Source organism: Gopherus flavomarginatus, chromosome 6 (assembly GCF_025201925.1).
Source record: "Gopherus flavomarginatus isolate rGopFla2 chromosome 6, rGopFla2.mat.asm, whole genome shotgun sequence".
NCBI classification, from domain to species: Eukaryota; Metazoa; Chordata; order Testudines; family Testudinidae; genus Gopherus; species Gopherus flavomarginatus.
Genome location: NC_066622.1, coordinates 30,681,798 through 30,701,460, shown reverse-complemented (window position 1 = coordinate 30,701,460; position 19,663 = coordinate 30,681,798). Strand labels below are relative to the sequence as shown.

The following is a 19,663-nucleotide window of genomic DNA, read 5'->3' as shown; positions in this document are numbered from 1 at the left end:
TGTCTGGTCACCCTATGAGGACAAGGCTGAAGGAGGGCTGGGGGGAGGCAGCATTCACAAGTGTATGGGGAGTTTCTCCCAACTGCTAGGGGCAGATCGGAGGGAAGGAATCCTCACCCTATACAAGGCAGGTGGGGATCCCGCGGGCGGGGCCAGCAGGGGAGGCGGGGCTAGACGGAGAGGCGGGGCTAAAAGAAGAGGCGGGGCTAGCGGGGCTCTCCTGGGGGCGGCGCTCAGGCCTTGCATTCGCAGCAATGCAGAGTTCAGGGGTGGGTGTGTGGTTGGCTGCGCTGTGGCTGCTGCTCCTGGCGGGGCCGGGGCTGCGCGGGGAGCGCCTGGCCGGGGGGCTGCAGGAGGTGCCGATCTCGGATCCCGGGGTGCAGGCAGCCGTGCGGTTCGCGGTGGACGCCTATAACCGGGCCAGCAACAGCCTGCACTACTGCCGGGCGGAGCAGGTGCTGCGGGCCCGCAGCCAGGTCAGTAGGGCCGGGCCGGGGCTGGAGCCAGCTGGGGGGCAGCGCCGCAGCCGGGGGTGCAGGTGTCCGGGTTGGAGCCGGGATAGGGATGGATTCGGGGTGGGGTTTGGGTCCCCTCGGGGAGCCCTGGAGCTGACAGAGGTCTGTGGGGTGGGGGACGGAGCTGGGAATGGGTAGGGGCTGGACCCTGGAGGAGTAGGGAAAGCCCCCAGCCCGGTGGGGGGCAGAGGTGTTGGGGGGCTGGGAGGCCCCTGTGGCCAGGTGGGGGGCAAGGATGTTGGTTATGGGGTGGCAGGTTGCAGGGGACGGAGGTGTCCTGTGAGAGCAGCTTTTGCTTCCTCCCACGCAGCTGGTCCTGGGCGGGGGCAGCCTAGGATTCGTGCTGACTTCTTCCGTGACAGCCGAGTGTCCTGCCAGTCTGGGTAACCGCTGGAGGATCCCTGGACCCTGCAAGTGCCCGTGTCCTCCTCCCTCTGAGCCCCAGCGTCTCAGCTTCCTGTAGCAGAGCCCAGCTGTTGCCCATTGCCTGTGCAGAAAACCTGGCAAAGAGGAGTGTAAGCAGGCAGGATGCCTGGGGGGCAGACCACGGTGGCACCCACTTCCCTGTGGCATTGTTTTGTACATGTGCGACCCTGTATCTGAGCCTGCAATCTCAGCTGCCCTTGAATTACATCTCTAGCCCCTGGGGCTGTGGAGAAACCTTTATCGCTTGGAGTAGGCAGCCTGGGATTGTTTGGATCACCATGCAGAGGGGCGTGAGGAAGAGCATTGAGTGGTATCCAGGCACCAGAGTGTCAGCTCTCAGCTAAAATAAAATAATAGTCTCCAGGCCTCCTGACTGCAGAAATACTTGCCTCCTATGTTTAGGGTGTAACACGGGACAGGAGGGAGGGAAGTCAGCATTGGCTGATAGAGTTATTATTGCTGTACCCCAAACCTCAAGAATGCTGCTCTGCAGCCAGGGCATTGTCCCTTCCCAGCATTGCCCAAGCACCATGTCTGCCCAGGCCCATAGCCTGCCCTGCTTCTCTCCTACTCACCTGGCCAGGCAGGCTCACTCGCACTGCCGCTGGTTCTCTTCCACCACTGCAAGCACCCAATGCAACAGGAGTTTTGTGGGGGCTCCCCATCTGGTGGGTGCTGAGTGGGACCCTGTCTGGGATTTTCTGTGTGTGGGGGATGGGGGTGTGTGTGCTCTCCTGCTGATGCCGTGGAAGACCCTGTCTGGGATCAGGCGTGAGGGGGGCTCCCCTATCATGCTGGGTGCTGCGTGGGACCTTGGCTGGGATCTGGTGGTCAGGGTCCCATGCACTTGCTTCCCTCTGCCTCTACCCACTCTGGATTAGCTCATAGTGTGTCAACTCCTGGTTGTGTACATGAAAATCTAATTGTACTGGAGGAAGAAAGTATGTATGATGATGGATCTGGTCTAGGACTGTCTGATCTCATTGTGTTCCTTCTAGGGGAGATCAGGGCTAAGTCAGACAGTTATTATTGGTGTTACAGTAGTGCCTAGAAACCTCAGCTGAGATTGAGGTGAGGCCCCCTGTCATATCGGGTGCTGTGTGGGTTCCTGGCCAAGATTGGTGGGAGGGCTTGTAGGGGTGGGAAGTTCTCCATCTCCCTTCTCTATCTCAGTCATCATGGTTGTATCCTTCCATCCTGTCTCCTCTTTTTTCTTCTCCAGTCTAGCATGAACAGTGCCAGTCCTCAGTCTCTTTGTGAACTTATATATGCTGAACCTGTGCCTCTTGCTCTTGCAAGCTGGTTTTCACCAAGATTGGTTGTAGCCATCTTGTACTAGACAGATGTGACCTCACAATAGAATGTTGTTCCTCATGGAATGTTGTTTACAGCTCTCCAGTGCATAAGGCTCTGAAGAACCAGCCTTTTATAATGGTTACTTTGAGCTTCTGAGATGCGTATTGTCCAAGGCTTGCTCTGTGCTAAGACTTGCAGTATGGTGACAAAATCCAAGGTTCTCAGTGGGATCATCTCTGTGCTTTCTTCACCTTTTCTCCTTAGCCTGTGACACTAGACCTGCTGGTCTGATTCAGCAACCATTAGTTTCTTAGAGGGCTGAGAGGAGGAACTCGGGAGGGCTCATTGAAGAGCTGCAAGAACAACTGAGGGTCTGGATTCCTGGAACACAGTGACACTGAAAAGGACTTGCAGGGCGTGTAGGAACGTGAGCTCCCAGTGCAATGCTGTAGCTAACAGGGCTAATGTGATCCTTGGACATTAAAGCAGAGGAGTAAGCAAGCAGGTGTAGGGCAATGCTATTACCTCTGTCTACAGTGTCAGTGAGACCAGTACTGGGTGCTATCTATTTCTGGGATCTTCCCTTTCAAAGGGTCTTGATGATTGGAGAGAACTCAGGAGAGCCACAAAAGTGATTTGAGGGCTGGAAAACCCGGTATTTAGTTTCTCTAGGAGAAGGTGAATAGGTGATATGATCACAGTCTGCAAGTACCTTCATGGGGAGGAGATTGCTGATAGCGGAACTTTTAATCCAGCAGACAAAGGCAGAATGAGCCCCAACAGCTGGGAGCTGAAGCTGGACAAATTGAGACTAGAAATAAGGTGCACATTTTTAATAGGAAGGGAGATTAACCATTGGACCAGCTGACATAGGGATGGGGTGGATTCTCTGTCCCTTGGAGTTTTTAAACCAACACAGGATGTCTTCCTACGAGACACGCTACAGCTCAACCAGAGGGTGTAGAAATGGCTGGCGGAGATGCTCAGGCCTGCGATATACAGAAGGTCAGAGATGATCGGGATGGTCCCTTCTGGCCTTAAAGTCTAGGGTTCCCTGCTCCATCAGTTTGAGAAATTCCCTACTGAGTGAATGGTCAGTTTTGGTGGTAAGCTTCCCCATTTTAGTGCATGCAGTAGAATTTGGGGCCATATTAAAAAGATGGGATAGATACAGGTGCATGCTGCGTATCAGCAGGTGGATGTAAAGCATCCACTTGTGGTTGGGCTCCCTAGCATCTACCTGCTCCACTGGAAGGGAAGAGCTGTACTAGGGACATAGGCTGGAACAACAGGTTGCTGCTTGTATCCTCCTATTTTTATTTCCTTGGTACACCCTCTCTTTCCACCTATTCTGTATCTCAACACCCACTTGTCCATGGAAAGTCTAGCCTATGCCACCATGATTGAGCTGATCTGGGACTGTCTTGATCTCACCAGGTTCTTTCTAGGGGAGATCTGGGCTAAGTAGGCAATTATTATGGGTATTACAGTAACACCTAGAAGCCTTGGCCAAGGCAGCCCCTTCCCTGCTGAGTTTGGGGGCCCTGGTTGTACCACATGATGCACAGACACGGAGTGAGAGACAGCCCCCGCCCTGAAGAAATTCTAACTGAAGTAGACAAAGGGTGGGAGAGGAAGTAGAGGTACAAAGAGGGGAAGGAACTTGCCCAAGGTCAGTGGCAGAGTGAGGACTAGAACCCAGTGGCTTGACTCCCAGCCCAGTGATCTGTCCCCTGGGCCACATTTCTTGGACTCCTCTTTATAAAGCTCCAGCTCTTTATTGTCACTGGTGCCAGATGGACCTGGCCATAACAATCTGTATCTTCCATCCATCCACAGAGGATGAGGAAGGATTAGTGGAGTGGCACCTAGTGCTGAGGACAGGGCATTCCTACAGAACGATCTGTATCACTTGGGGAGCCAGGCCTGTTCCAACACAATGCATTATAATGCAGCCGAATGCAAAGTTATACATCTAGAGACAAGAAGTGCGGGCTGTGCCTACGGACTGGGGGACTGTATCCTGGAAAGCAGTGACCCTGAGCAGGATTTAGGGTTCACAGTGAACAAGCAGCGCAGCATGAGCTCCCAGTGTGATCCTTACCTGAGTAAACAGGGGAGTAGGACAGAGAGAGGATTTTACTTCTGCATACAGCATTGGAGGGAGCAATACTGGAACACTGCGTCCAGTTCTGAGGGCCACATTTTCAAAGAGACATTGAAAAATTGGAGAGGATGTAGAGAAGAGCCAGAGAAATGATCAGAGGAAATGATCAGAGGGCTGGAAAAAAATGCCTGATGATGAGGTGAGAGACTTAATGAGCTCAATGTGATTTGCTTCTTAAACAGATCAAGAGATGTCATAGTTAAGGCTACAATTTAGGCACGGGTATTTTTAGTAAAAGTCAAGGACAGGTCACTGGCAATAACCAAAAAGTCAGGGCCAGTGACCTGTCCATGAGTTTTCTTAAAAATACCCCTAACTAAATCTTGGGTGCTGGGGGGGTTCCAGTGGTCGCTGCTGCACCTGAGGATGGAGGGCGGCCCAGGGCCATGCTGCTGCTGCTGCTCCTGGCTCTAGCTTTTTATTTTTCAGTTGACTCTGAGCACCAAATAGTTCTCTAAATCCAGTGATGGATGAGTGCCCTGGAATGGGACTCAGGAGACCTAGGTCTTATTCCTGGCTCTGTTACTGATCTTAGGCAAGTCCCTTCCCCTCTCTGTGTTGTAGTTTCCTCTCCCACCCTTTGTCTATTGTCTAAGCTCTAAGGGTCTGGGACAGTCTTCCATTGTTTTCAATGAGCTCTGGATCAGCCACAGCGTCTGGCATGGGGGCTGTGTAGATTTTTATTGCAGGGTAGGGGGGAGGAATCTGAAGTGCCTGGCACAAATGGAGTCCTGATCTCAGTCCAGGGGTGGTTTCTGCACAGCTCCTGGCACAAAGGTGGGCCCTGATTTCAGTCGGGGGAGGGGGTGTGGCAGGGAAGAAAGGCTGTCTGTACAGTTGTTGGCATGATGAAGGGGCCCCCCAATCTCAGTTGTGGCCTCCAAGCACTACCATCTGCAAACAACAATTGCAGTTTGAGGAATCAAGAGTTTCAGCTCCACAATTTCCCGCTATTGATCGGAATTTGGGATTGGGAAATGTCCAGAATTTTCCTCACTGTGGGATCTCTGTTCTTCTTCCAGGTGGTGGCTGGCATGAAATACTACCTGACTGTACAGCTGGTGACAACACAGTGCCGGAAAAATGGGGCAGGCCTTGGAAACAGGGACATCAGCACTTGCCCCTTGTTGCCAGCATCAGAGCAACGGGTGAGCAGAGAAAACGGCATAGCGTCTAGTTGAGGTGTCAAGTTTGTGTGGGCTCAGTTCTGTCTCGCGAGGTCAGGGGTCACTGCCTGGCATGGAACTTATTTGTATAACCACAGCACCTACAAGCTCCAGTCATGGGCCAGGACCCCATTGTGCTCAGTGCTGTACAAACAGAACAAACGAAATGAGCCCCAGAGAGCTTCCAATCTAGGCATAAGACGAGAGCTGGCAGACAGACCAGGGAGCCGAAGGAAACAATGAGACGCAATTGGACAGTGGGCTCAGCACATCAGCAGCCTGGCTGTTGAATTTTTTGTGTAGGCGTCATGGTAGAGGAGAACTTTAAGGAGGTACTTGAAGGAGGATAATGCAATAGCTTTGCATATGTGTACAGGGAGTTTCTCCCAAGCAGGAGGAACAGCATCTTGAGACATCTGGAAAGCAACACCTTTAGTTGGACTGAGTTACTTTGGACAACCTAAAGTACAGGGTGCTGTACAACACCTCAGGCAAGTCCCTCCCCCGTCACTGTGCCTCAGTTTCCTCTGCCCACCCTTCATCTATTTCAATTATTCTCAAACTTTTGTATTGGTGACCCCTTTCACATGGCATGGCTCTGAGTGTGACCCCCCCCTTATAAATTAAAAACACTATTTTAATATATATTTAACACCATTATAAATGCTGGAGGCAAAGTGGTGTTTGGGGTGGAGGCTGACAGCTCGTGACCCCCATGTAACAATCTCGCAACCTCCTGAGGGGTCCCGACCCCCATTTTGAGAACCCCTGTTCTATTTGGATTGCAAGTCCTGTGGAGTAGGGATTGGCAGAACCTGGCACAGTGGGGCCTTGATCACAGGTAAGGTCTATGGGTGTTAGTGTAATATAAATAAGCTTAGGGAGTATCTCAGTCTTAAAGTGGATGTATAATAAGTTTTGTGTTAACAGTGTCTCAAAGCTTCATTGTAATTTAAAATAATGAAAATGTTTCTAATTTAAAACAAGCCTCTGAGGGGCTAGCAATCCAAACACAGAAACTGAATGTAACCAGAGTGTGAAATTGACTTGCCCTAGAACGTAAACAGAAGTGAAACTGATGACAGTAGTTCCTTTTCGCCATCCCCGAGAGGAATGGTAATAGTAAAAGTGGGGGCTCAGTTAGGATAACGAGACATCAGATTTTCCTTAGGCTCTCTGGAAAATTGCGGCTTTATGGTTTAAAATGTCCATAATGGGCTGGTCAGTTTTTCACTGACGTTGTTTATTCAATGAAAAATTTAGTTTTGTCAAAATCCCAACTTTCCAACTGAACTTTTTTTGTCTCTGTGTGCAGGAAGTGCCCTTTTGCCACAGAAAATATCGATATTTCTGCCATAAACTGAAAAATTTCCATTTAGAATGGCACTGTAGCAGCTCTCAGGTGTTGTCGTCTGGGGACTTGATGCTCCTATTATTCTCTGTAAACCAGGCTCCCTGTCCAGCCTACATCTCCAGTGATGCACCATGGCCACAGATTTGCTAAGAGGTGAATCTTGAGAGATGGAGTCTGGCCAGAGAGTGCAACCTGTCGAGGGGAATGGGAGATGAGGCACTTGAATTACAACTCTTGCAAAGCACCGCAGCTTTACAGACTATATTGAAATAAAAATAGCTCAGGTTTTGGCTGAAGTATTTTTGGGGTAGGATAGTTTTGCCCAATAGTTGAAATCTTCTGTGGAAGGGAAACCTATTAACACCCCACCCTATCAGTAGTAACTCGGGTAAGGAATCTTAAATGAAGAAGCCCCAAACCTTTTAACCTGATGGTGCCCTTTGAAAAAGTAAAATAGGAAATGAGACACTTTTTAACAGACTGGGTGTATGGGGCATAAGCTACCTTGCTGAAGCTTTGCATGGATGCTGGTTTGGGATCACATTTGTAAATTGAGTTCCCATCAGTAGACTATACAGCTGTTGCATAACAGCGCTATGTGAGTGGGTGCTGTCACTGTCACTAAAACTGTGGGCCTGATTCTTGTGCTGCAATGTACCTGAGCATAAGCCAGTTCATCCTGGTATTACAGCAACCATACTGTGTTTCGTGACTATCTAATTGTGGGATGTTTTTACCCCCTGCAGAAACTGCTCTGTGAGTTCCAGGTCTGGTCTCGTCCCTGGCTCAACCAGACACAGTTATTATCTCAGAACTGCTCTGTGTCTGACTCCTGAAACCTATCTCGTCTGACAGTGAACCGATCTGCCATTGATCGATGTTGCCTAGGAGTCATGCTGGCTCTCTTCTTCTGTTGCTGCCTCTTCTCTCTAATCCCCATATTCCTCACCAGGAGAAGGAAGATCGGGATCTTAGAACTCCTCCTCTCCCTCCATCTCCCCCAATCAGAGCAGTTTGGAAATAGCTGGGCCCCTCTTCTCCTGTAGTGTATGATTGTTCAGCCCTGCTTAATGACCAAACTGAAGCCCCCTGGGTGCTTTCTGTCGTAGCTAAGATCTGGTATCCCCTATGATGTAGGGAATAAAACTGATCCACCATGGTTCAATGGCTGGTGTCTTTCTTCCCTCAGTTCCTCCGTCCCTCTTTTCTCTGTTGTTGAATCTCTGTTGTTGTTCATAGATTTCAAGGCAATTGTCTCACAGCTCAGTGAAGATCAGCATGCAGGCCAAGGAATTTCATCCAGCCCATATCTGGCAGTTGAGCTAGAGCATAACTTTTATTTCAGACAGGTTCCAATCTTGATTTAAAGACTCTTAAGTAATAGCAAATCCACCTAATTCCTCTGTACTCAGTTCCTGACATATATAGGAAAAGGGCAGTATCCCTTTAAATATCTCAAGTCCTCTGGGAATGCCCATCGTCTTCTATGAGTTAGAAGCAGTCAGAGTAGGGTCTGTACAGAGCTAGGCTTTACATCCATTCTCAGGTTATCAGAGAACGGAGCTAAGCCAGGAGTTCTGATCCCAGCTACCTCACGCTATGGGGAAGATGAATAGGGCCTAAAACCCCAGTGGGCTGGACAGACACGTGGCAATAGGCAGCGTCGTGGGTCTGGTGGACAAACAGCACGAGCTGGATCCATCTCGGGTTGTGATAAAGAAATGCCTAGTTCCCAAGGTAAGGGCTGTGCTGGCCTGACCTGAACAGTGACCTGGTTTGGACTGAGCCAAACTGCTTGGAGCTGAACTGACATTTACATATTGGCCCCAGGGTGGGGAACCAGGCTGGCTCAGTGGGACATGGGGGGGTCTTTCCCTCCTAGAGGGACCCTCTCTGATGCAGCCTGAAGGTGGGGGAGATGCTGGCTCGGGGGAGGGGATGGGGTTCAGGCTGGAGTGGGAGGAGCAGACAGCAGAGGCAGGACCCTGAGTATTGGCCAAGGGCTAACAGTGTGCTCTGGCTCCAAGAGCCATTCTGGGCTAGGTGCAGGAATGGCTGGGAGGATGCTCTGAACTGTTCTGCAGGAGGCTGCATTACACTGGAAGCTGTTTGGAGCAGGCACCAGCTTTGTTCTGTGTCTGCATAGGGCCTAGCGGACAGGGTCTTGGTCGCTGCCTGGGGCTGGTGAGTGCTGTCACCCCCCAAATGCTAATAATGGTCCCTTCTGCCCTTACAATCCATAGCACTGCCAGAGACTTGGCTTAAGAGCAGAAATAAAATGAGCCCAAGCACCATATACTGGCTGCTTTGGGTTACTCTAAAATCTGCAGGGTCTCCCTCAGTTGCAAAGAAAATTCATATCCTGCTCCACTACTGTGCCTCAGATGTGACCCGTGTGTAGTGCATATGAATAGGGTGGTATCCATTTAAATAGCAGGTGAGCCCACTACCAGTGCTCATTGTGTTCTGTGAGTGACAAGCTGCTGCAACATCTCCACCCTGCCCCTGAGCTGCAGGGGGCACTGTCATGGTAAAACCCCCACTCTGAACCTTAGTGTCCAAAAGATGGGGTACCAGCATGAATCCCCCTAAGCTTAATTACCAGCTTAGATCTTGTAGTGCTGCCACCAACCAGGACTTGCAGTGCCTGGTACACTCTGGTCCCCCCAAACCTTCCCAGGGGACCCCAAGATCCAGACCCCCTGGATCTTACACAAGGAAAGTAAACCCTTTCCCTCTCTGGGTTACCCTGGAAGATCACTGTGATTCAAACTCTTTGAATCTTAAGACAGAGAGGAGTGCACCTTGCCCCCTCCTCTTTCCCCCTCCCCAAGAGGTAATACAGATTCAAGCTCCGTGAATCTAAAACAGAGGGATTCCACCTTTTCCCCCCTCCCTTCTCTCTCCCTGTCTCCCACCAATTCCCTGCTGAATACAGACTCAATTCCCTTGAGCCTCAACAAGGGGAAAAAAATCAATCAGGTCTTAAAAAAGAAAAGCTTTTAATAAAAGGAAAAAAAAAAAGTAAAAGTTGTCTCTGTAATTAAGATGGTAAAGGTTACAGGGTCTTTCAGCTTATGGACACTAGAGAAAAGCCTTCCCCCCCCCCCAGCACAAATACAAATTAAAATCCTTCCAGCAAAATACACATTTGCAAATAAAGAAAACAATCAAAAAGACTAAACCGCCTTCTACTGGTACTTGCTATTTGAACAGAAAATTAGAGAGCCTGTGGGTACGTCTGGTTACTCTCAGAACCCAGAGAGAACAACAGACAGACAAACAAACACCACAAAACAAAGACTTCCCTCCACTGAGATTTGAAAGTATCTTGTCTTCTGATTGGTCCTTTGGTCAGGCGGTCCAGGTTCACTGCTTGTAACACTTTACAGGTAAAAGAGACATTAACCCTTAACTATCTGTTTATGACAGGTACGTAGCTAGGTCTGGCACGTAGTGCACGTTAATAAAATAATGAGCCCTGGATGTAATAAAGTGGTCATGATAGAGTTAACTGAGTTACCCAGAGTATTCTGGGATTGAAACTGTGCCCCTCCCTTGCTTCTTGCTTTCCCCCCAGCTCTGTTGTGATGCCCTTCAGTAAAGCAGCAGGTCCCAGCCTGCAGCAGTGGGAGCTGAGTGGTCCTGTGGGGGTGTGGGTTTTTTTGTTTTGTTTTAAGACTTCCCAGCAAATCAGAAACTCTCTTATTTATCCTGATCTGTAGGGGACTTGTACTGTGTCAAGGACAACAGCACTCTGAGTCCATTTTTTTATGTATAAACAAAACTATGCCCAAAATAGACCTGACTCATATATCATATTTCTTCTGCAAATGAAAACATCCCTACAAAGCCTTGATTGTTTGTGAACTGCTCAGGTCAAAGCAGCAACAATCTGTATAATTTGTAGCATTGGGCGATGGTGGGAGATTCTGGCTTTTTCCTTCACCCCCAGGGGCCTGGCTGGTACAAGGCAAACAGCTCCCAACATGGCTTGAGGAAGATTTTCCTGTTGCAATGATTGTGCTGTGTTAGTGCCTTTCGAGAGCTTGCCATCCTTGGGCCGACAGCCCTGACAGGTGGACTTTGGCTCTGTGGGAGTCGTGTTATTTACAACGTGCTCTGAGGTATCTAACACAGTGCACTTTCCCACCTGCGGACCTCACAGCAACGGTACATACCATTAATCATAGGACTGGAAGCGACCTCGAGAGGTCATCTAGTCCAGTCCCCTGCACTCAAGGCAGGACTAAGTATTATTCTAGACCAGCCCTGACAGGTGTCTGTCTAACCTGCTCTTAAAAATCCCCAAATGATGGAGATTCCACAACCTCCCTAGGCAATTAATTCCAGTGCTTAACCTAAACTGACCTTGCTGCAATTTAAGCCCATTGCTTCTTGTTCTATCCTCAGAGGTTAAGAAGAACAATTTTTCTCCCTCCTCCTTGTAACAATCTTTTATGTACCTGAAAACTGTTATCATGGCCCCTCTCAGTCTTCTCCAGACTAAACAAACCCAATTCTTTCAATCTTCCCTCATAGGTCATGTTTTCTAGACCTTTAATAATTTTTGTTGCTCTTCTCCGGACTTTCTCCAATGCGAGGGCAAATGGGAAGGGAAGCTGGGAGTCCTGCCTTCCAATTCCTTTTTCTTATCGCTAGACCCCATCCTCTCTTAGATTCAGGAACCTAACCCAGGAGTCCTGACTCCCAGTTTCTCCACTCTAACCACCAGACCCCACTCCCTTGCTAAGCCCAGGGATGGAACCCAGGTGTCCTGGCCTCCAATTCCTGCTTGTATCCACTAGGCCCCCCCCCCCACACTCTGAAATAAAACCTAAGAGTTCTGACTTGCAGCTTCCCTGCTCTAACCATTGGACACCACTTCTCTCCTACATCCAAGCAGAGAACCCAGGAGTCCTGGCTCCTGATCATGTGGCTTGTGCCCAGAGCATTCTGCCTCCTTAGGGCCCGTGGCTCAGTGTGTGTGGGATTTCGGTTGGACAGTGGTGATGCCCCATCCCTCTAGCCTAGTTCATGGCAGAAGGGGCTCCATGTCTGGGATGGCAATGAAAGCAGGTTCAGGTGCCGTGGTGGGGTTTCAGGGTTTATTAGCGCAAGGCGTGCAGCACATCAGGTTACAAGGACCATTCATACAATGCTGAAAACATGGCAACCCTTCATTCCACCAGGGCCCCAGACCGCTGGGGCACTCAGCGTGGTGCTTTGTCCCTCTCTAGTGGCGGGTGGGCCATATACACAGGTTGAGGACCTGGCAGAGCCCTGGCTTTTGGCTTAGGCAGGAGAGGCTCATGCATTTAGATCCAGAAGGTACTAGTTTGGTCCCTGTTGCTGAAAATCTGCCAGGGGGTGACTTGTGTCCCCTCCCTGCTAGCGAGAGCATTTGACCCCCAAGGCTCCGAAGTGTGTGGGCCTGGGGATGGGGTGGCCGGACAGGTTCCAAAATCACTACTTTGCCTGACATCAGGCACCCTTTGTCCTGTCTGCATTGGGCAGGGCCTCTCTGGGCCTGGCACTGCCTGCTGTGGGTGTGGCATCCTATGAGGCTGGCACTGTGCCCCTCCCCCAGCACCCTCTGGCTTTCCAAGGGAACCCCAGATGCTCCTTTCGCAGGCATGTCTGGCCCCGCCCAGCAGTAGCCAGTTTGATGCCCCTGTGCCTGAGATGTACCCACACTGGGAAGGGGGGCTACTAAGGAGCCCCTGTGGCTCTGCCTAGTGAAAAATCAACCCCTCTGAAAAATCACTCGGTTCCCTTCCGCTCCCCTTCCCTCCCCAAGCAGGAGACAGTCTGAGTCCCTTAGCGCCATGCTCATAGGGTGGGGCCCACTAGGTTGGATAGCTGTGTTAGGGCAGGTTACTGAGGGTGGGATTAATAATGGGAATCCTTGTGACTTGGAGACTATTTACAGTGCAGCTGGCACACCCTGGCCCCGTGGTTGCTGACATGCAGGGAAATGGTGCCCGGGCATTACAGCTGCGGTGAGCAGCAGCAAGGGCTGGGGAGTAGCACTGATGGTTACAGGTTTGGACGGAGACCTAGCTGGAGAAACATAGTCGGAGCTGAGATTTCTGTTACCAGTGAGGGGGCCAGGCTGGGAACTTGGATCCCAGCCAGCCTGGACCATGGGAGAGAAACTTAGAGAGACAGGTGTGTATGAGAGTAAGGAGGAGGATGCATGTGCAGGTAGATAGAGAGATGTATCGATAGATAGAGGTGTACGGGGATGGATGGATAGATCTACGTGGGGATAGGCAAACGGAACAGGTGTCTATGGAGATGGATAGGTGCATAGGGGGATATATAGAGGGGTATGTATGGATAAATAGGTTGTATATGGGGATAGCCAGATGGGTGTCTGTGGGGATGGATGAATGGATAGGTGTATGTGGGGACAGATAGAGGGGTGTCTGTGGGAATGGATAGCTAAGTGTATATGAGGGCAGACAGAGAGGTATATATTGATCTGGATCTGGATAGGTGGCCCAGGCCCATCTCCAGTCGTTATAAAAAAGCACCCTGTCCCCAACACAGCCAGATCAGTGGCTAATGCAGCTCTAGGAAGTTCATGTCTCTGGGAGTGGCCCAGCCACCCAGAGTCATTGTCTCTTCTTCTGGTTCCTCAACATGTTCTCATCAGTGACGGGGCGGCCTTGGAGGGGGGAGCCGGGCGGCTCAGCGTCACGCTGTACAGGTTAGCCACGAAGGTCTCCCAGCCTCTGCGGAGGGCTTGGTCCACCTGCTGGAGGGTAGAGAATGGGGTGAAAGGCCAAGGAAGGGTGTGCTCTGATGGGACTCTTCCATGATTTGCCTTCCCCTCCACCCCACCCCGCCCCAAGGCAGGCGCAATGGCCATGATAGCAGGTATCAGGTGGGGCTGGCCTGGGGGCTGCCCCCTGGAAGCTGGGGACAAAGTCACAGCTGGGATTCCAGCAGGCTGTAGGCCGAGATTTCCCCTGGCTGAGCTGCAAATTGTTTCTATGAAGACAGGCTAGAGGAAGTGGTGCCCACCAAGCCAGGGGACTGGCTGGCTTAGGGTGTTGGGAATGGGTATGCTGGCTCCCATCTGACCCCAGGGCAGGGGGACTGGCTGGGGCAGGGGGTGGGATATAGGACCTTTCCCTCTAGGGTGACCAGATGTCCCGATTTTATAGGGACAGTCCTGATTTTTGGGTCTTTTTCTTATACAGGCTCCTATTATCCCCCCACGCACATCCCGATTATTCACACTTGCTGTCAGGTCACCCTATTTCCCTCTAGGGAAAGGCTCCAATCCAGCCTGTCAAAGGGTGCTAGGCCCTTTAAGAGGGAATGAGCGCAGTCCCCAGTGACTAATTAGTTGCTTCCCAGCAGGGACTGTTTAGCAGCTCACCTAATTCCATCTGGGGCCACTTCAATCAATCAATCAATCCCAGCTGAGGAAGGGCTGGGAGCTTCTCATAAAATGCTCTCTGCAGGCCTAACTTGGGTTAGCTGGGAGCTGTGGCTGCTAGAATCCCTAGATGAGGGACACAGGGGTAAACTACTGGGTGATTGCTGGCAGGGGGCACAGAGATGTGCTGCTGCAAAATGAAAGGCTCAGGGGACTGGCCCAGGAGGCTCCTGTCAAGGCTAAGGGACAGGATCCTGGGGAAGTCCAAGGTGGGATTACAGATAGGAGCCCAGTGGGGTGGGCACTAAATACCTGGGACTGGTGAGTAACCCCACAACTGGGAAGGCTGTTTAAACTTCATTTTTGGGGGAACCCTGGGGAATCTGTGGGGCCTATAAGATGGGGGAAGGATCTGGCTGGATGGTGAAGGAGAGCCCTGGGAAAACCTATAAACAAAGACATCTGGACCTATATAAGACTATGGTGGGGTGGGTCTAGTGCTTGTATGTAACTAAAGGAGCCCTCAGCAAAGGTGGCTTGTGACTGCAAGTGTCTGTGGTGTGATTGGCAGGACCTGGCTGTGAGGAGGCCTTGACCTTTTATGTACCTGAAGGGGAAGCAGGTTTGGGACTGTGGCCCTTTTCCCCTTTAGGGGGTGCTCAGCCCAGCAGAAGTTGGGTTATAGCAGGGGTCAGCAACCTTTCAGACATGCTGTGCTGAGTCTTCATTTATTCACTCTAATTTAAGGTTTTGTGTGCCAGTCATACATTTTAATGTTTTTAGAAGGTCTTTTTCTAAAAGTCTAGGATATAAACTATTGTATGTAAAGTAAATGACATTTTTAAAATCTTTAAGAAGCTTCATGTAAAATTTAAATTAAAATGCAGAGCATCCCCCCACCACCAATGTCCAGGACCCAAGCAGTGTGAGTGCCACTGAAAATCAGCTCATGTGCCATAGGTTGCCTACCCCTGGGTTACAGCCTGTTTCCACCTCTGAGCTTCCTGCCCTGTTATAATCCCAAATGTCCCATGAGCAGAGGCTGATCCCTAAGCTATTGCCCATCTTGAGGCTGATGGGGGGCCTGGCTCCCTGTGGCTTTGTGATAACTAAGCTTTTAAACCTCCAAGAGGCCTAGATGCCATGCTTACTGGGACTGTAAGCACCTCAGGGCAGTGACTGCTGCTTGGTTCTAGGTTAGTATGGCATTTAGGGCCAATGGGACCCTGGTCAGTAGCTGCTACCCCAACACAGCTAGTGAGGGGAGTGTGAGAGATTGGGGGGGAGGGGATTCCTAGGCATTAATGTGATCAAAACACTCCCTAATAAGAACCAGAAGGTTTATGCACCATGTGAGATCTTAGGGGGGCTCTATCTTGTAAATCCCTGTTCAAAAAGCCCATAGCTGTTCTGCTAATTCTAGCCAAGGTCCCCATGAGGCATGGCAGTTTTTCAAGACAATTTGAGTCAGCTGATGGATTTTTGAGGACTTACAAAAACCGTATGTTAAGAAGAAAGCAAGTCTCAACTTGAACTCTTAGCGGGCTGCACTCTGATAAGGGGGGGTCCTGTTACAAATGCTTGGGAGCCAGTCAACAAAACATTCTTGGCCAAAAAAATGCTGATTAATTGAAACTAACTCTGTTGTTTGTGAAAAGGGACAGTTTGATTAATTTCCTGGCTTGATGATAAAACAGTGGGAGAGGAGGGGCCTGGAATGTCCTGTCTTAACATTTGTTAAACAAATGTCTGATATCTTGGTTTGAAGCCATTTTTTGTTTGAAATTTAACTTAATTTAGACTTTAATACTGAAATGTTTTGTTTCAATGGATCTGACTCAAAACTCTTCATTTGGGTTCACCAACTTCCTGGTTTGGGGGTGGGGAAGAGCTTTTGAAATATCAAATTCCCATAGGATGGGACCACCACTTCCCACCCAGTCCTGCTTAGAAGGCTATTTTTCTCTCCTTCTCTCTCTCCCCCCTCCCCTAAAGTAGGACAAATCTTCCCACTTCCAAAAGCTTAACAGCACCCACCACTGTCTGGCTTGTGGGGGCAGGGAGTGGGATATGGGGCCTTCCCCTCTAGCAGGTGCTGGCTTCCATTCAGGGAGGGAACCAGGTTGGCAAGAGGGAGGAATAGACCTTCTCCTCTAGGGGGTGCTGGCTCTGATCTGGCCCCAGAGTGGGGGGAGACCATCTCACACCACTATTACCTGAGGGCCTCTCAACCCTTAGTGTAGCTATCTTCACAACAATGCTTGCAAGGCTACTGTCATCTGTGCCTGACTCAGTTTCCCCAACTGTAAAACTAAAACTTGTCTAAGTTGGGTGGTGGACCAGGGAATTTACTGCCGTCTGAGTTGCAGGCTAACACTCAGAGCACTGGGTCACTTCCCCCTCCATGGATGCAGGGTTAACAGAGGTCTAAATAAATGGTTAGAGCCTGACAGATCAAAAGGCTTATAACAATGTATAATGCTGTCTCCTGGCAGGGTTTATAACCTCATGCCTGTTACACACTTGCATCATCAGCTGCCATGTATTCATGCTTTAGAAACCAAACCCTAGCATAAACCATTAGCAGCCTTCTATGGGGTGAGGGCTTGCAGATTCCTCTGCCACCAACCATGAGACAGCAGTAAAAAAAAAATTTAGCATGCCTTGAGGTGAGGGGTAGAAAATAGCACTGCTGGAGATGAGAGGGGAGAGTCTGGCAGGGACAGGGAGTGGGGTGGACACAGTAACTTCCCTGGTGTGTGGGTGGGAAATGCCACTGAGAGAAGAGTGGAGCTGGGGGTTTGTAAAGGCAGAAAGGGTCATGACCTTACTGGATCAGAGAGGTTGGGACAAGATATTGGAGAGGGGTACAGGGGATAACTGGGTTGGGGGGGGGAGTAAGGGGCAGAAAAGGCCACCAGTGGAGGAGATTGGGAGGGGCATCTGAAGGAATGGAAACCACTAAGGGCTGCTGGGAAAAATCTAGGCTGGGATGGGGTTGGTGGGAAGGCAAGGAAGACATTGTGGGGCTCCCATCAGTGCACCCCCCAAACCCATCCCATGTCACCCCCCAGGTTTCCAAGCTGTTACCTTCTTGCACTGCTTCATCCTGTGAGAGCCCTTGCTCTGAGCCTTGCCGATTAGCAGCTCCCCATCATCGAGGCTTAATGAGTGAGGCATCTCCCCTGGGGTGGGGGTCCTCTCAGCTGGGGACTCTTCCATCCCACTCTTCCACCCCCTCAGGCTCACAGCTCTCCTCTTTGCCCTCTGCTTAGCCTTGTCCGAGTTCTCTGTCTTCTCCTCCAGCTGGCTGTAGGTGGAATCCCGGAGGCTGGAGGATTTGGGGGTGCGGAGGGAGTACGCTCTCTGGAAGCTCCTACCATGGGCCATCTCTGGAGTGGGGGTGGCCTGATCCAGAGCTGACACTGAGTCTGATCCTGTCCCTGTTGACCCGCAGAGGCCAGATGCTCCTGTCCTGGCCAGATCCCCAAGGGCAAGTGGCTCTAGCTTCCCTTTTTTGCTCTGGCTGATTCACCCAGTGGGGTGGGTGTGGCACCTGTGGGTGCCACCACATCCAATCAGGCCTCTTATGGAAATTCCCCTTTCCCTTCCAGTCCCACAGGCCAAAGGTCCCTGGTCTGGCTGCCTTATCACAAAGTTCTCTTCTCTCCCTCCCACTGCCCAGCAAATCTCAGCCCATGAGGTCAAAGGTAGATGCTGCTACTCATCAAAGTCCCTCCACGTTGCCCTGTGGGGTCAAATGTTGCTGCTGTAGCAGCACAGTCAATGAAGGTCTACAGGGCAGAGAGCAGGAACAGTGTTAGCAGCTTAGAGCCCCCCAGCCTGGATCCTGATGCCTTATCGCTGCAGCTGGCTGCTCTGGCAAGATCTAGGCAGTGCCTGGCACATGGGGTCCTTGTGTCTGACTGGGGTTCCTGGGTGCCACCCCGGTGACCTTGGGCAAGTCCTGTCCCCTCTCGGTGTCTTGGCTTCCCTGTCTGTCACATAGGGGTAATTATACTGGCAGCCTCTGGAAAGTGCTTTGAAAGTGCTGGGTAAGAGCTCGGTGCTATAAGCAGACCCTGCCTGAGCTAGGAAGAAAATCTAGAGTCCAGAACCAAACCTCCCCTCAAAACTTTCAGGCTTTTGCCCTCCTGGGTTAACCCTTTGTTTGAGTGCTTAAAGTTTGGTGCAGGAAGGCTCAGAGCAGCTGTTGCTGGGGCTGACCCCTCCTGAGGGAGGGACATGAAGCAAAATGGTAAAGCTACAGAGTAAAGGGCATCTACGAGGCTGTTAACTGCAGAGCCTTGTCTCTCCCAGTTCCAACATCTCTTAGCCCTGGTTTCCTAGCTGCTCCTATCTCTGCTGCTTTCACATCCCCCTCACTCTTTCCTCAGGAGGAACTGAGAGAGATTGGGGAGCTCAGAGGGTAAATATTAGAGCCCTGAGGGATGCTGCTGCACCCCTGGGAAGAGAACTAGCCTGAAGGGGATGCGCCTTCCCCTGGGGGAGCAGGGAGAAATGGGCACCAGGTCAACTCCAAGCTGGGGGAGGGGGAGCCAGCTGCCTAAAGGAAGCTAGTTGTGTCACTGACTGTGAGTCTAGCCTGTGAGGGGGGAAATGGGGGCCTGGTGACTGTGTGGGATGGGGCTGGTCCTCTGACACAGACCCAGCTGACTGTGAGCTCATGGGCCATGGGGACTAGCCTGTCACAGGGTCCCTGTGGGGAATGGAGCATGAGCCTGCTCCCACCCACTCAAACCACTTCCCCCTCTATCTGCTGGCAAAGCAGTTTGACTAGGGCCTGGGCTTCCACTGCACTAAGATCCCAGCTGCTCCTTGTATCCTATTGCTCTCATACCCCAGTCCTCAGCTGATCCCAGGTACATGACTGGCAAGACCCTCATAAGCCCCTGTGGCTTCCCTTCCCCCAACACACATCAGAGTCTATGGGCACATGCCCAGAGTTGTTTTAACATTGATATGTTGCTAAAATTAGCAGCACAGAGGGAGAGATCAAGAAGCTGCTACCCTCGCTTCCTGCACCCTGGCTCCCAAGGACAGCAGCAGCACAGTTGCCCCAATTGCTAGGACTCAGGACACATGGGTTCTATTCCCAGTTCTGCCACTAACCTGCTGGGTGACCATGAGCAAGGCCCTTCCTTATGTTGCACCTGTTTCTCCTCTCACTCTTTGCCTATTTAGACTGAGCTCTGTGGGGCAGGGAGCATGAGTCCGTGCCGCACCTGGCATGATGGGGGGGCCCTGATCCTGGCTGAGAGACATGCAGCTCCCAGCATGACAGGGACCCCTGTTGCAGGTAGGGTCTGTGCAGTGCCTGATCAA

At 51.0% G+C, this 19,663-nt stretch overlaps 2 protein-coding genes across 2 annotated transcripts; one reads left to right on the top strand and one right to left on the bottom strand.

Annotated features, from left to right (window-relative positions):
* Positions 1 to 245: 245 nt before the first annotated feature.
* On the top strand, positions 246 to 8,083 carry CST6 (cystatin E/M). The gene is made up of 3 exons (XM_050960432.1): positions 246 to 476; positions 5,427 to 5,552; positions 7,671 to 8,083. The coding sequence occupies exons 1-3, from the start codon at positions 255 to 257 to the stop codon at positions 7,758 to 7,760; spliced, it is 438 nt and encodes a 145-aa protein (XP_050816389.1). The 5' UTR covers positions 246 to 254; the 3' UTR covers positions 7,761 to 8,083.
* A 3,194-nt stretch (positions 8,084 to 11,277) lies between these two features.
* C6H11orf86 (chromosome 6 C11orf86 homolog) lies at positions 11,278 to 17,823 on the bottom strand. The gene is made up of 2 exons (XM_050960437.1): positions 17,408 to 17,823; positions 11,278 to 13,687 (listed from the first exon to the last, which is right to left on the bottom strand). Exons 1-2 carry the CDS (start codon positions 17,705 to 17,707, stop codon positions 13,568 to 13,570), a joined length of 420 nt encoding a protein of 139 aa, XP_050816394.1. The 5' UTR covers positions 17,708 to 17,823; the 3' UTR covers positions 11,278 to 13,567.
* Positions 17,824 to 19,663: the final 1,840 nt, after the last annotated feature.